The sequence below is a fragment of the Cucurbita pepo genome, chromosome 5, assembly GCF_057944985.1.
Source record: "Cucurbita pepo subsp. pepo isolate OVF chromosome 5, ASM5794498v1, whole genome shotgun sequence".
NCBI lineage: Eukaryota > Viridiplantae > Streptophyta > Magnoliopsida > Cucurbitales > Cucurbitaceae > Cucurbita > Cucurbita pepo.
The window spans coordinates 16,792,929-16,807,024 of NC_141802.1; the positions used below are offsets into that span (position 1 = coordinate 16,792,929).

At 34.9% G+C, this 14,096-nt stretch overlaps 3 protein-coding genes across 5 annotated transcripts; 1 reads left to right on the top strand and 2 right to left on the bottom strand.

Annotated features, from left to right (window-relative positions):
• Positions 1 to 924: 924 nt before the first annotated feature.
• On the bottom strand, positions 925 to 3,662 carry LOC111796173 (mediator of RNA polymerase II transcription subunit 32). Of its 2 annotated transcripts, XM_023678897.2 has the most exons (3): positions 3,503 to 3,662; positions 3,171 to 3,301; positions 925 to 1,659 (listed from the first exon to the last, which is right to left on the bottom strand). In XM_023678897.2, the coding sequence occupies exon 3, from the start codon at positions 1,647 to 1,649 to the stop codon at positions 1,200 to 1,202; it is 450 nt and encodes a 149-aa protein (XP_023534665.2). In that variant the 5' UTR covers positions 1,650 to 1,659; positions 3,171 to 3,301; positions 3,503 to 3,662; the 3' UTR covers positions 925 to 1,199. The 2 variants fall into 2 exon arrangements, with proteins under 2 accessions (XP_023534665.2, XP_023534666.2); XM_023678898.2 differs by lacking the exon at positions 3,171 to 3,301 and having other exon boundaries at positions 3,503 to 3,644.
• Positions 3,663 to 4,264: 602 nt separating this feature from the next.
• CLPP6 (CLP protease proteolytic subunit 6) lies at positions 4,265 to 8,206 on the top strand. Its single transcript, XM_023678896.2, has 9 exons — positions 4,265 to 4,422; positions 4,512 to 4,573; positions 4,847 to 4,913; positions 5,178 to 5,379; positions 5,486 to 5,551; positions 5,941 to 6,081; positions 6,502 to 6,555; positions 7,397 to 7,489; positions 7,758 to 8,206. Exons 1-9 carry the CDS (start codon positions 4,334 to 4,336, stop codon positions 7,803 to 7,805), a joined length of 822 nt encoding a protein of 273 aa, XP_023534664.1. The 5' UTR covers positions 4,265 to 4,333; the 3' UTR covers positions 7,806 to 8,206.
• A 1,168-nt stretch (positions 8,207 to 9,374) lies between these two features.
• Positions 9,375 to 11,295, bottom strand: LOC111796171 (BURP domain-containing protein BNM2A). Of its 2 annotated transcripts, none has more exons than XM_023678893.2 (3): positions 11,190 to 11,295; positions 10,552 to 10,629; positions 9,375 to 10,387 (listed from the first exon to the last, which is right to left on the bottom strand). In XM_023678893.2, the coding sequence occupies exons 2-3, from the start codon at positions 10,612 to 10,614 to the stop codon at positions 9,602 to 9,604; spliced, it is 849 nt and encodes a 282-aa protein (XP_023534661.2). In that variant the 5' UTR covers positions 10,615 to 10,629; positions 11,190 to 11,295; the 3' UTR covers positions 9,375 to 9,601. The 2 variants fall into 2 exon arrangements, with proteins under 2 accessions (XP_023534661.2, XP_023534662.2); XM_023678894.2 differs by lacking the exon at positions 11,190 to 11,295 and adding an exon at positions 10,912 to 11,160.
• Between the last annotated feature and the right edge of the window lie 2,801 nt (positions 11,296 to 14,096).

The window sequence follows — 14,096 nt, forward strand, 5'->3', positions numbered from 1 at the left end:
GGTTCCACTCTTTCGCACGTTATTTTCTAATTTCTGTCGACCGTTACCGAGTCAGCGGGACCGTTAGGCCACATGTTTTTGTGAAAATTCTTTTTTTTTTCTTTTTCTTTTTTTCAAATAATTTGATCCATTCCATCTCCTAAATTCATAACATTATTGTAAAAAAATTTGAATTTTCATAACATTATAACATTATTTTCTAATAAAGACAAAAATTTGAGTCTAGCCCGACCCAAATAGCTATTCGATCAAGAAAACCAAGCATAGTTAAAGGAGCGTAAGGAGCAACATCCGCTCATGATGTAATGGACATATTGGTGGGACCGAGCAGTTGAAAACTCTGTTCCCTCCAGATATGACATATGGAAGCACACCAAACTAGTCTCTACACACCAAACTAGAGGTTTCCAAAACTAGAACACTACCACTAATCGCTCGACTAAAAGGGACAGTCAAAGAATAGATGATCTGGAGATTTTGCAAAAGTCAAACAAAATACGCAATAAATAAAAAAAGTTGATGCATTTCAGCTATGAAGATAGATCATTTACGAACAACTTATCCTTTTTAAAATATCGTACGGTAAAAAAAAAAATTAGATTAATAAATTATTTATTTGTAATTAATGGATGATTTGTAAATTAAGCAATATAAAATATTAATATTTGAATTAAACCTATAGTAGAATATTTTAATTTTTAGATTGATTTCCATTTCATATGTTTTACTAAGCCAAAATTTAAACAAAATTATAATATTAACAAATAATAGAACTCTAAATATTTAAGATTATATATTTTCTACGGTAGTCTCGAATCGAATGTATATGACCTAACTATTTGAGCATAGTTCACGATACTAATTACCGAGCATTTTTCCAACGATCATATGCAAATTCGAATAATTAGATTCTCATAAATAGGATTAGGAGCACGAAAAAGCTGCTTTACCGACATATTCGTTCAAACTAACGAGATATCAAATCGAGGCTTGAGAAAACTTTCATCATTGAATATATTTTCAATGTCTAGGGCAGCAATGATGAATGTAATCTCAAGCTCTCACCTGTCTTACAAAAGATCGTGGGAGAAGGTAATAAAGAACATGAAAAACACGAAATACTTGTTATGTTATAGCCTACGAGTGGTATGACAATCTCAGACCGAGTCCATATCAAGCTGTTTTTATAAGATAGGTACCTATTGGGTTGTATCCTCGCTAAATCGAGCATCGAAAGGAGCGGGAGAGTGGGAGTGGGCTGAAGCAGAAGCAGCAGCTCCGGAGCCATGCTGCAACTCAATCACAAGCCATCTCACAGCTTTGCTCATCTGTTCGAGCCGAATGGCACTGATCGGAGGAAGGCCAGAGGACGTGGCAGCAGCGGCCTGCCCAGACTTGCTGGACAGTGAACCCGTGGCCTCATCAATCAGGCACTCTGATCCTATCCTTTGCTTCACAGACTCCACAAACTCCTCTGCTTGATCACAAGCAACCATGAATAGCTCCCATTTCTGTTTAAAGTTCTCAAGAGCTGCATCTGTTGCTGCTGTCTTCTGGGCTCCAGAGGTTTCATTTGCTTCAAGAACGCTAGCTGCTCCAGCAACAAACTCCTGATATGCGTTATTTAAAGTGTCCACTAGGCTGTCCATATCAGAATACCTATACATATGATAGCCGTAAAGTAAGCATCTCGAGTAAAAAATGCACAAGAATGCAAGCAAGATTTCGAACTTTTAGTTAAGCTAGCATATTGTCCACTCAACTTTTGATTCAGAATACCTATACATATGATAGCCAATAAGTAAGCATTTCAAGTCCAAAATGCACAAGAACGCAAGCTAGATTTCGAACTTTCAGTTAAAGCTAGCATATTCACATGATATTGTCCACTCAGCTTTTGATTTTGAATACCTATACATATGATAGCCAAAAAGTAAGCATCTCGAGTCCAAAATGCACAAGAATGCAAGTTAGATTTCGAACTTTTAGTTAAGCTAGCATATTCAGATATTGTCAACTCAACTTTGATTCAGAATACCAATACATATGATAGCCAAAAAGTAAGCATCTCGAGTCCAAAATGCATAAAAATGCAAGCTAGATTTCGAACTTTCAGTTAAGCTAGCATATTCACAGTTGTATGATATTGTACACTCAGCTTTTGATTCATAATATCTATACATATGATAGCCAAAAAGTAAGCATTTCGAGTCCAAAATGCACAAGAATGCAAGCTAGATTTCGAACTTTCAGTTAAGCTAGCATATTCACAGTTGTATGATATTGTACACTCAGCTTTTGATTCGGAATGCCTATACATATGATAGCCAAAAGGTAAGCATCTCGAGTCCAAAATGCACAAGAATGTAAGCCAGATTTCTAACTTTCAGTTAAGCTAGCATATTCACAGGCGTATGATATTGTCCATTCAGCTTTTGATTCAGAATATCTCTACATATGATAGCTAGAAAATAAGCATATCTAGTCCAAAATGTACCAGAATGAAAGATAGATTTCAAACTTTCAATTAAGCTTAGCATATTCATAGTTGTATGATATCGTCCACTCAACTTTTGATTCATCCAAAAGGCCTCTTACCAATGGAGATAATTGTACTAAGATCTTCGCTTGTAATAAACTCTACAAATCTTCACTTGTAATAAACTCGGGGGTAGGTTTGAAACAAATTCAACTTTTTTGTTAAATGGTTCATAAAAAATGAACAATGAGAACGAAAACTGGTAAATTAAGATGGTATTTCGAAAAGGAAACAAAAAATCATCAATTGTGAAGATGAATGCAACAAGGACTACTTCCCAGAAAACAATTGTCCATGCAACGAACCACGACAAGACAAACAAAACACAGTATACAGTTCGCAAAGAATTTAACAAAAAAATGTCGTTAATTCTGTCAAACAGTTCAATAAACTTAATTACCAAACAGCTACAGGGGAAAGCTTACTGAATCAGTGATTTTTAAGCTTAGCTGATTTCTAGTAGCAAAATACACAGAGATTCTAGGAAATAAAAATGGAAAATGAGTTAAACAACGCAGAACACCAACAATTTGTTCATAAGATGAAGCCCTTGAACAACCAAAAACAAAAACAGAACGATTAGCTATAAAACAGCAGTGACACAAAATCTTCTGTTAATGAGGGGAGAGACCTGATCAGGCTACAGAATTGTACAGTATACAGTTCTGATTGGCATCTTTGCAAAGAGGATCATTCGGGCCATCGCACCGTCTTTTTATAGATCGGGGGTGGCAAATTGGCTGAATGGAGAAACTGATGATGCTGAAGCGAAGGAAGAGGATAAAATTAAGCAAGAACAAGAGAAGAACAAGACCAGAATCAACGAAAAAGAGAACAATCCACGAAAAATCGAATTTGAAAAGCGTCTAGGGCTCCTCCTCCCTTATTGGGTCTGTTCGAACTTAAGGAGAAAGATAAAGAAATGATAGTAACACCGAAAGAGAAAAGGGGGGCGAGGCAAACCGCAAATCTTCTGCTCCGACCAACTGCAAATCTTCAACCGATCTGCCGGCCACCTGCTCGATACGAAGGCGAAATTGAAGACTGCAAAAGAGGGCTTAACGATCCATTTATTTGTTCTTAAAATTTAAAATTTTGAATTTAATAAATTTATAAACCATCAAAAATCAAATATATATTGACTATGAACTCAAAAATCAAAAAGATTACTTCCAATTTAAAAAAAAAAGAGAAATTGGGTCAAAGCTGGAGTCCTTTGGTCGACCTCATATGAGACCTGCTCCCAACATCTCGTGGTCTATGTGATTCTAGTCACACTTAATTGAGTTATGGGTTGAAGTTCGAGTTTCTTGGTCAACTTCATATGAGATGTGTTCCCAACATCTCGTGGTCCATGTGATTCTAGTCACACTGCATTGTGTTCTCTTATCCTGTAACGAATCAACTTGACTTGCTATTTTTTTCGTCAGGTCAACTCGACCAACTTAAATAATAGAATTACAATCTAACCCAACGTTATTTTAATAAAATAAAATAAAAAAAAGAATATTTAAGTCCGTAACAAATACAAATTTTTTATATTTAAAATGTAGGAAATTTTAGTTATTAATTTAATATTTAATTTTTTAAATAATAATAAAAAAAAGCCTAAAGTTATTTGATTTTTTTTTGTCATCATGGGCCGAGGAGATATGGGCTGGGCCGTTGGGCCGAGGGCAAATCTGTAAAATAGTACAAACGAGAGGATAATTTCGGAGCCTCATCGATATTGTTGTAATTTCATAGTCAGTGAAGCTCGAGAACGCAGCACCATTCCCACAAGCTTTGCTCGCCATGGCAGTAGCTTCAGCTTTTACTGCATCTCTCAGTTTCTCTGTCTCTTCGCACAATAGAGCATCATCCGTTCCTCAGCTTTCTCGCCGGTAATACATTTTCTATTCCTGGTTCATTTGCCTAATCCCCTCTGCAACTCTTTAAGTTTTTCCCTCTCTTTTCTGGTTCTTTTGTGTAGAAATTCACGCAGGTCGATAGTTTCTGCCATCCCGAGACCGTATGGAGACTCTTCAACAATTGGTAATCGGTTTTCTGCAATTGATGTTTCTGAATTTTTGTATGTGCGGATATGAATGCCCTAATTTTGTAGCGGAGGAATTCATTTTTGCAGGAACTAAGTTGTTCCTACTTTCTCATATCCATTTCACCATGTTTACAACTCGATATCAATTCTCTGATAATTTTTGTTTTTTTTTTTTTCTGTATTTATTGATGTACATGATCGAAACTGCACTTATGTGGATGCATTGAATTATGTATATGACTATGTGGACTTCTCTCTCCCTTTTGAAGGATTTTCGAGGAAAACAGTTGGGGCACCTTTAAACCTTGACGAAGATTTTCTTCACACCAGTACAAGGTTTGCATTGTTCCCCATTTCTTGTTTCTAGCATTTACCGAATGTTTATTTATTGGCATAACCATTTTTTGAAAGGTAATATAATTTGGATTGCATATCTCAAATTGGGATGAATATAAATTTTGTCTATGCAAGACTATCTTTTGTTTAGCATTCCTTTATATTTTACCTTTCTTTTCCCTTAACAAGATATTATGCCTTCGAATTTTATTCCTTTAACCTGCTGAAAGAATTAGTCTGATGGGCATTTTCACTTTTGTGCAGTTATGGACCTATAATGGCCAAGAAAGGCAATCCACCAATTATGCCTGCAGTGATGACACCAGGAGGGCCTTTGAATCTCTCTTCTGTGTTATTTAGGAATCGTATCATATTTATTGGTCAACCCATCAACTCTGCCGTTGCACAGCGAGTTATATCACAGCTTGTGACACTAGCAACCATTGATGAGGAGTCGGATATCCTGGTGGGCAAAAACATAAATAAGCCCCCTTTTTTCCCCCTATCTGTTACTCTAGATTTTGATTCTTTGTTTTAAATTTGTCTGTAAGCCTAGTTGTTGACCTTATTAGGTATATCTGAATTGCCCTGGTGGAAGTACGTACTCAATATTAGCAATTTATGATTGCATGTCTTGGGTAAGATTGCAAAACTCTCTCTCTATCTCTCTTACCTTTTTTGTTTAGTTCTTTTAAGCCTTATTATTATTTTGTATGTTTCTTCTGCATCCACATTTTCAGTTATTTATTTTGATATTGAGGGTCTTTCTGATGCTTCAATGTTCACAAAATCAACGAGCTGTTATGGGGTAGCAATATCTGCTATGCTACATGCTTTAGTCTTGCATTAGATCATAGTAACTATCATTAGCTATATAAAACATATAATTCAAACATATAATGCATTTTTCTGATTTGGTTTGCTGTTTAGAGCAACCAGCCATCACCTCCTATTGATCTATCTATATTTTGAATATTAAAGGAAGAGGATACTTTTCTCATAAGAGATAATTGACTCATGCTATCAGATAAAGCCTAAGGTTGGCACAGTGTGCTTCGGAGTTGCTGCAAGCCAAGGGGCTCTTCTCCTTGCAGGTGGAGAAAAGGGAATGCGCTATGCTATGCCAAATTCTCGAATTATGATACATCAGCCACAAAGTGGATGTGGGGTATGGCTAAAATTTTATTACAATCTGAGCTTATCATAAAAAAAAACATTAGTATGAGAGGAAAAGTGACGGAGAAAAATACATGTTATCCTTTATATTATATTGCAGTCTCTCAATATCAAAATAATCTGTTGTGAGTCTTGATTTGAGCTGTTCCCTATGTGTCTGTGCTTTTGCCCTAATGACCACTACTTTTAAGGCTGCTTTAACTATTGTGTCATATATAATATTCCCCATTCCAAGTGCTTTACTGCCTTGAAGTTGAAGCAAATATTATACTTTTTGTCTAGTTTTGAAGTGGTCCAATATATATTTTTCTAATAGTTCTTCCTTCTACTTCTGGCATCATGACAAGTGAGAACCAGAAAAAGTGAAGTAACCAACGTTCAGTAATAATTAGATGTTTTTGGATGAGTGCAGGGTCATGTGGAAGATGTTAGACGCCAAGTCAATGAAGCAGTTCAATCACGCCATGTTAGTATCTCTTTCTTACTTGGGAAATAAACACTGACCATTGGATTTGACATTGCCTTGGATAATGCTTGCCGTGCCTTTTGTTCATTATGTTCTTGCCCGTTGCAACAAGAATCTAAAACCAAAAATTATTAGAACTTAGAACTAATGAGAAATCGTTTTACCATATATGTAGCTTTTAACTGATGCTAAACCGAATCACTACTGTGCAAGTAGGTGGTGAGCCAGTAGATTCACCATAGGTATAATTGCTGAGTTATAATATTTACAGAATTATCTGGTCTGTCTTTTGAGAAGGACGTGACAATTGCAAATGTAGCTATTTTCATAATTTAGGAAGTTGGAAGTTGAAAGTTGAAACTATGTAGATGGAAATATAATTCATGAAGGGATTATTTTATTTATATTTAAGCATATTAGAAAGTTCGAGTCCTCGCTAGCAAAAGTTGATCGAGTTGCAGTCTTTGGCCAACCCAAAAATGGAGCTTAGGAAAATGAGTTTAAATTTTAGCGTGGTCGCCTACTTTAAGATATACATTAAGATTTTACCCGTTGCTTTAAAACCAAATATCGTAGGTTTTGATGGTTGTCTCATGACATTCGTCAAGATGTACTTAAGCGGGTTTAGATACTCATAGATGTCAAGAAAAGGAACCGTGGGAATTTGAAGTCCCTGTTGTACGTATACATTTTTATAACTAAAAACTACTGCATTGCTGTGTTTGTGAGTTTCCTTTCACTGTGATCTTTGCACTTTGCTGTCAGATTTGGTTCAATACTTGGTTTCATTATTCATTAATCATTTGATCATTTCAATTGTTCCCTGGATTTATTGTTACAGAAAGTTGACATGATGTATGCTGCATTTACCGGCCAACCATTAGAGAAAGTACAACAATACACGGAGAGGGATCGATTTTTGTCTGTTTCTGAGGTAACAATGTGCAGTGTTTAGTGAATGGATTGAAGTTAATTTTCTTTTGATATTTCATCTTTGTCAAAAATGAAAAAGGATAATAATGATGTAGGGAGTAGAGTTAGTTAAAAATTACTTTTTTCGGGATCATACTGTATGATAAAATCTCTTCCTCGACATTGGAATATCCGATACATGACTAGAACTCCTGTGAACTACTGCAACAAAGATAAGAAACAGAATACTGAACTACTGCAACTTCAAACAAATTTGCCTTCTCCTGCAGGCTTTGGAGTTTGGGCTTATCGACGGTGTGCTCGAAACAGAATACTGAGCTTGGATTTGGCGAACTCCGATCATTCATCAGCTATATGTGCACTATACAGTGCTTTGATTATGCAGAACTTAACTTCTGAATGGGGCTCATCCATGCTTTGATACAGAACAATCAAATTTTCAGCCACGTGCATCTTTTCACTGGTAAACTCTCAAATCCTCCCCGATTCAATGCACATGAGCTGGTATTTGAGAACACAATGATATTATTTGTGATATTATTTGCAGCCATGTCGATATTTAGTGTCAAATGTCAAAATTCCTGTTCTTCAAATTGTCTTCTTGGACTGTCACCTTGGCTAGGGCCTGAACATGATTAGAGTATACTGAAATCATGTTTGAAAGCTACGGTCAGATTTAAGATTGTCTTTTTAAATAAGACTACTTTGAACTGCATAATACCTTACTATCTACACTGTTTTTGTCTATAAAATATATTGTCATAAATAACTATTCGATTTTTTATTTTTGGTCTCTGAAAATTAAGCTTGTAAAGACCATTTCTACCTTAAAAATTGACAAAAAAGAAAAACCATATCTTCGGTATATATATAATCGAGAATATTACAAGGTTTTAAGTCCCACATTAAAAGGCATACAATCAGTACAAAGATCCATTATGTTGAATGTTGATCGCCTACAAATAGATTAACAAATATTTTGAAGTTTTCACTTCAAAATATTTATGCTCATATTTGGTAAACTCCTTGTATGAACACTCGTAAGCACTAATAAGTCTATGGAGTGGGTGGGAATCATAGCTCCCTTCGCAATGAAATTTGGCTCACCGTTTAGAGACTTCAAATTTAGGGTTTGTTGCTAGGGTTTGTTGCTGAGGTCAATGTAAGAAAGTGAAGTGGACTCGATCTCTTTATTAGGAGATATGTTGGATAATTTCATGAGAAATTTGTCAGATTTTAGGGAATATGTATTGATTAGGTCCAAATGCTTGCCTGTGTTGAGGTCAATAGGTTGTGACCCTCACTTGCAACGTATCGCTCATTCAATCATGTGAGGGCTGAGACAACCAAGTGTCATAATGCAATTGAAGAGGATGGTGCATCACCCAACATACTAAGAAGAGTGCATGAAAGTCAAGCTTGAAAATGTCGAAAATAACATTCACTCTTGGAAGCACTTCAAAATAAATCGATAACATGATCATGTTGTAAAATAATGTTGGATTCATGTTGAGATCACGTTGCAAGAGAATGTTAGGTTCAAGCTGGAATTGTTTTATTAGGATCAAGCTGGAATTGTTTTATTAGGAACTTCAGATGATTATTAAGAGAATGGTTTGAAATTTGGAGTGATTTTTTTAATCTTGTTTTTACCTGAAACATCTTCTTACTAAAATAAAATGCTTGGAAGTAGGTTACTTATTTCAATTTCTCATATTTTAATTTTCTATGGGGTAAAGATTAAAAGCCTACCATCCTCGTTGGCACTCATTCCCTTTCCCAATCAACGTGGAATCTCACAATCACACTGAATCTATTTTTGGACATTTACTTTTACGTCACCCCATTTAATCACAATCAAGCTACTATGGAAGGCCATCACTCACTATTCAAACGATCGATTCATTATCAATACAAAACATGAACAGTTGGTAAAAGAATGTACGTAGTATCATAGAAACTATACTTAATAGCAACCTATAGCAACCTATCCATGTTCTTACCTAAGAGATGTAAATATTGTCAATACACCAGCACACCAAAACAATTCATAGAGCAGTCTTCAAGTACAACACAATAGCACTTACAAACATCCAGTAAACTATCTATAGGTTTAGGCAGCTAACCAAACCAGACTATCAGTAGAAACAAAGTGGCAAACATGAGAAGCTCCTGGTTTTGTTTTCAGAACCTTAAAAGAGGCATGATCTTTGTCCCACTGAGAGGTATCCATATGGCAAATGGCACTAGCTTTAACTCTATCTCCATTTTCACCCCCCAGTAAAATCTCAAACAACCTGTTCTTACTCTCCTGACAATGACAGTAAAAAACAGCATAAGGGTAAGGCATGCTATGACAAGCCACCATTTTAGGAGCCAAAGTTTCTCTGGGTTCCTCCAAAATCGTATAGTTTTGAAGAAGGATAGTAGAGTTGGAGAGACGAGTGGTTGTCAAAACTTTCAAATGGGTATCACCTCCCAACATTTGTGTAGCAAAATCAAGCAATGATTCTAAAGAATTGGCACAGAATTTGGTCTCTCCTTTGATGGATTCAAGCTCACACTGTTTAAGAGTATGCTCAACAGCTTTGGCTTGGGGTGAGCCCTTTGGAAAAGAGAAGAGATTTAGAAGATATTCAAGTTGTGATGTAGAGAAAGGAATGGAATCAGCTTCTTCTTTAGGCAATAATTTTGGGGTTTCATATGGCTTTGAGTAAGGGAAGTAAATAGGCAACTCTTTTCCAACTTCGATATCACTTAAGGAGAAGAAAACATATAATAAAGGATCCAAATTCTCCAAATGAGTGTCTGTTTGATCATTAATTTTCAGATTCACAAACTGTTCATTGTCTTGTTCATACCCATCTTTTAATTTCCTAGCAGCACCTTGTTCTGCAACCTGCAATAGAATTGAGAAGTAAAGAACAAGTCCTAAAGCTTTGTCAAAGTTCAATCTGTTCTTGTTTCAAGTTCTTGATTTGCACTATAAGAAGTTTCAAAGAACAGAAACAAACAGAACCCATTTCCAAATTGTAGTAAGGATTGAAAATCCACAAGACTTACCATTATAATGAGTAACCCAATAAGGATACAAGAACAACAAGCAACTTGAAGATGCAAAGCCATATCTATGGTGATGATCTGAAAGCAAGGAGAGTTGGGATAGAACTATGGTGATAATATCATCAAGAATCACACGATTAAAATGCAAGTTCTATGGATTATGCATTATGATATTAAATTTCTCCATGGTTGACTTTAGATATCTATTCTGATCAAAATGGCATCCCCCAAATTCATCATAATCACGTAAACATAATATGTCCCCCCTTTTGATTCATCACTAGATTGCCGGCCACTATTTCAAAAGTGATATCCATTATCAAAAAGAATTCAAAGAATAAGGGGAAAAAAGCAGATTACCAGCCACAAACACAAAGACAGAGTCCACCAGTTCGACGATTTGGAACCAACCCATATAAAAATTCATCAATCTAAGTCAAACAACACAGCTTAATGTGTATCAGAAGCTGCACTAAGGGCATTGAAATTGGCCTTGGTTCATCGCAATGCATGGAAAAGTAAAGGTAGTTTATTCATGATTCCCAAGAACAAGAACCCACTTTCGATCTTGCTTTGTTTGTACGTTGAATTTGTTATAAAATAAAGAGAATGGTTCAGATATGGACAATGTTGTGTACCTTTTTGACTCCATTGGAAGGAGCAAGAACAGACCCATTTTCCTCTGTCGGCTCTGTTTGCCCTAAATTTTATGCGGTGGAATTGGGAATAATCTTTATATATTTTAAAAGGATGAAGATTACATAGCTTATCTAGAACGGATGTCGCTTTAGGATCGTATGTTGAAATTTATATCGGAACTTTGACTTTTGAGATTCTGGGTCTACCCGACCTTCTTCGAGCTTGCTCTCAACACACGTGTCACCTCATTCTCTCTAACCGTATTTATGCCTCAGATTAGCTTTAATGTTCATTTTTCTTGACGTGTTGGATGATGTATCGTTTGTCGTACCCTTGCATTTCAATACAAGTATATATCATATACATATAAGTAACACAAAGAAGAATGTTCCCTTATACAGACACGAGTGAATTGAATCTCATAAAATGATAGTGTGAGATCCCACATCGTTTGGAGAGGGGACGAGTGCCAAGCGAGGATGCTGAGCCCGAAATGGGTGGATTGTGAGAACCCACATCAGCCGAAGAGGGGAACGAAACATTTCTTATAAGGGTGTGAAAACCTCTTTCTAACAAATGTTTTAAAAACTTTTAGGGGAAACCCGAGAATGAAACCCAAAGAGGACAATATCGGCTATCAATGAGTATCGTAAATGTTTTATTATTATTAATGCGAACGTACATGCATTAAGTCTTGGAGTAGCTCCACGTGCAAAAACATTTGTTGACGTGTAATTAATTAGTTTAATGGAAGACTTAGGTAAGTAAGCATTTTGATTAACCATTTTAATAATACATAGCTTTTAACAACTCATTTTCATTAACCATTGTTGGTGGGTTTGCAACCTCCACCCTCCCTTTGGTCTAAAATTTTGACTTTGACTAAATTTATTATATATATATATATACACACACACGATGCTCCGACGTTTTTTAGTATGTGAGATCGAGGGGAACGAAGCATTCTTCATAAGGGTGTGGAAACCTCTCCCTAGTAGACGTGTTTTAAAACTGTGAGACTGACGATAATATATAATGGATCAAAGCGGACAATATATGCAAGCGGTTGACTTTGGTTGTTACAAATGGTATCAGAGCTAGACACCATGTGGTGTGCCTGTGAGAACGCTGACAAACCACATTGGTTTGATAGAGGAACGAAACAAAGCGGAGAATTGATGCTATAATATCTTTAACTGAGTTTACGCTCAGCTTGACACATATAATGTAACAAACCCAAGCCCACCGCTAACAGATATTGTCCGCTTTGGCTCGTTACATGTCGTTGTCAACCTCAGGGTTTCAAACGCGTAAACTAGATAGAGGTTTCCACACCATTACGAGGAATGTTTCGTTCCCCTCTCTAACTGATGTGGGATCTCAAAGGGTCTATAGTATACGAATAAGATTAACACTGTTAATACGACTCACTTTGTAACGGTTACAAATGATTCGATCTTTTTATCAATCCATTAATGAAAATATTACTATTTTACAAGATAATTGCATACAACTCGATCTTGACTTGCTCGATCTTGACTTGCTCGATCTTGACTTGCTCGTCTTTTTTTTTTTTTTTTTTTTTGGGTTTGTTAAAACCCAACTAGCAATTAAATAATAAAACAAAGAAAATGTAAAGCATCTTTGCATAAACTTTAATTATTTTAAAGGTTGTTTGCCTTTTTCCCCATTGTTTTTCTACGTATTAAAAGTAGTGTTTAATTAATTCCATTGTTTAAAATGCATTAATCAAGTACATTTGTACCTTTAGAGGGCCTTTTTTTTTGTTCGAGTCGGGATAATGTCGGTTTTCTAACATGATTTTTGAAGCGTTCGTAACTATCACCAGATGGAATCAAAAGTCAAATTTATCAATGATTTTTTTTTATTGAAATCACCGCTAAATTTAAAATACTTAAAAAAATAATATAGTTTTGAAGTGCTCGTAACAACGATAAAAGTCAAAATAAAAATCAATTTTAACTGAACAGTAATTTATTTCAAAAGTTAAAGCTTAAAATTTCTATCTTTATTGAAATTGTAAAATTTTAAATAGTTAATTTTGATTTATAATTATTACGAACGTTCACATATTTTTCACGATAATATAATATTGTCCACTTTAATTTTTTGTTTCGTTCCACCCATAAAAGTCTTACACAAATGACGATATTGTCCCTCATGTATATTCTCATAATCTATTAAAATTAGAGGACTAAACTAATTTAATCTTGAATTAATGTAATTACAATATTTATTAAAAAAAATTAATTAGTTAAATCAATACTATATCCATTTGTTTATAATTATAACTAATTATTCAATTAGTTCATTATTAATTATTTGATTTTTTTTTTAGTATTTTGATATTTATTTGTTTTTTTATTAATTAATCTATTAAAATTATATTAATTTCATAAAATATATTCTAAGCATAATTTTTTTTCCCATCAAATCCTAACCATAGATCTTTGATTCCTCACCGTAATCTAAATAGGATAGAAGACGAGATTATATTCTCTGTCTCCATCCTCGTTTCCACCCCCACTATATATATATATATATATATATAATCATTTGTAATATTAAAATTTAAATTTTTATAAATTTTTTTAAACGTTATTTTTATAAAATATTATTGAATTTATTAAAACGTTTTACATTTTTTAAATAGAAACTATATTAAACTCGATCTCTGCAAAAGTAAATAGAGAATTTCGTGTGAACGAACAATGAAGGAGGAGACAGGGATGGAGACAGAAAAGACTTTTTTGTCTCTCCCACCTGTAAATATCTCTAGTTTTGATACCCAATTAAGATATTACTAACGAGGTGCCAATAAATAAAGATACTCATTTACAGAGCCTTGCACAATTGGTCATTGATCACTGTCAAAGGAGAACCGA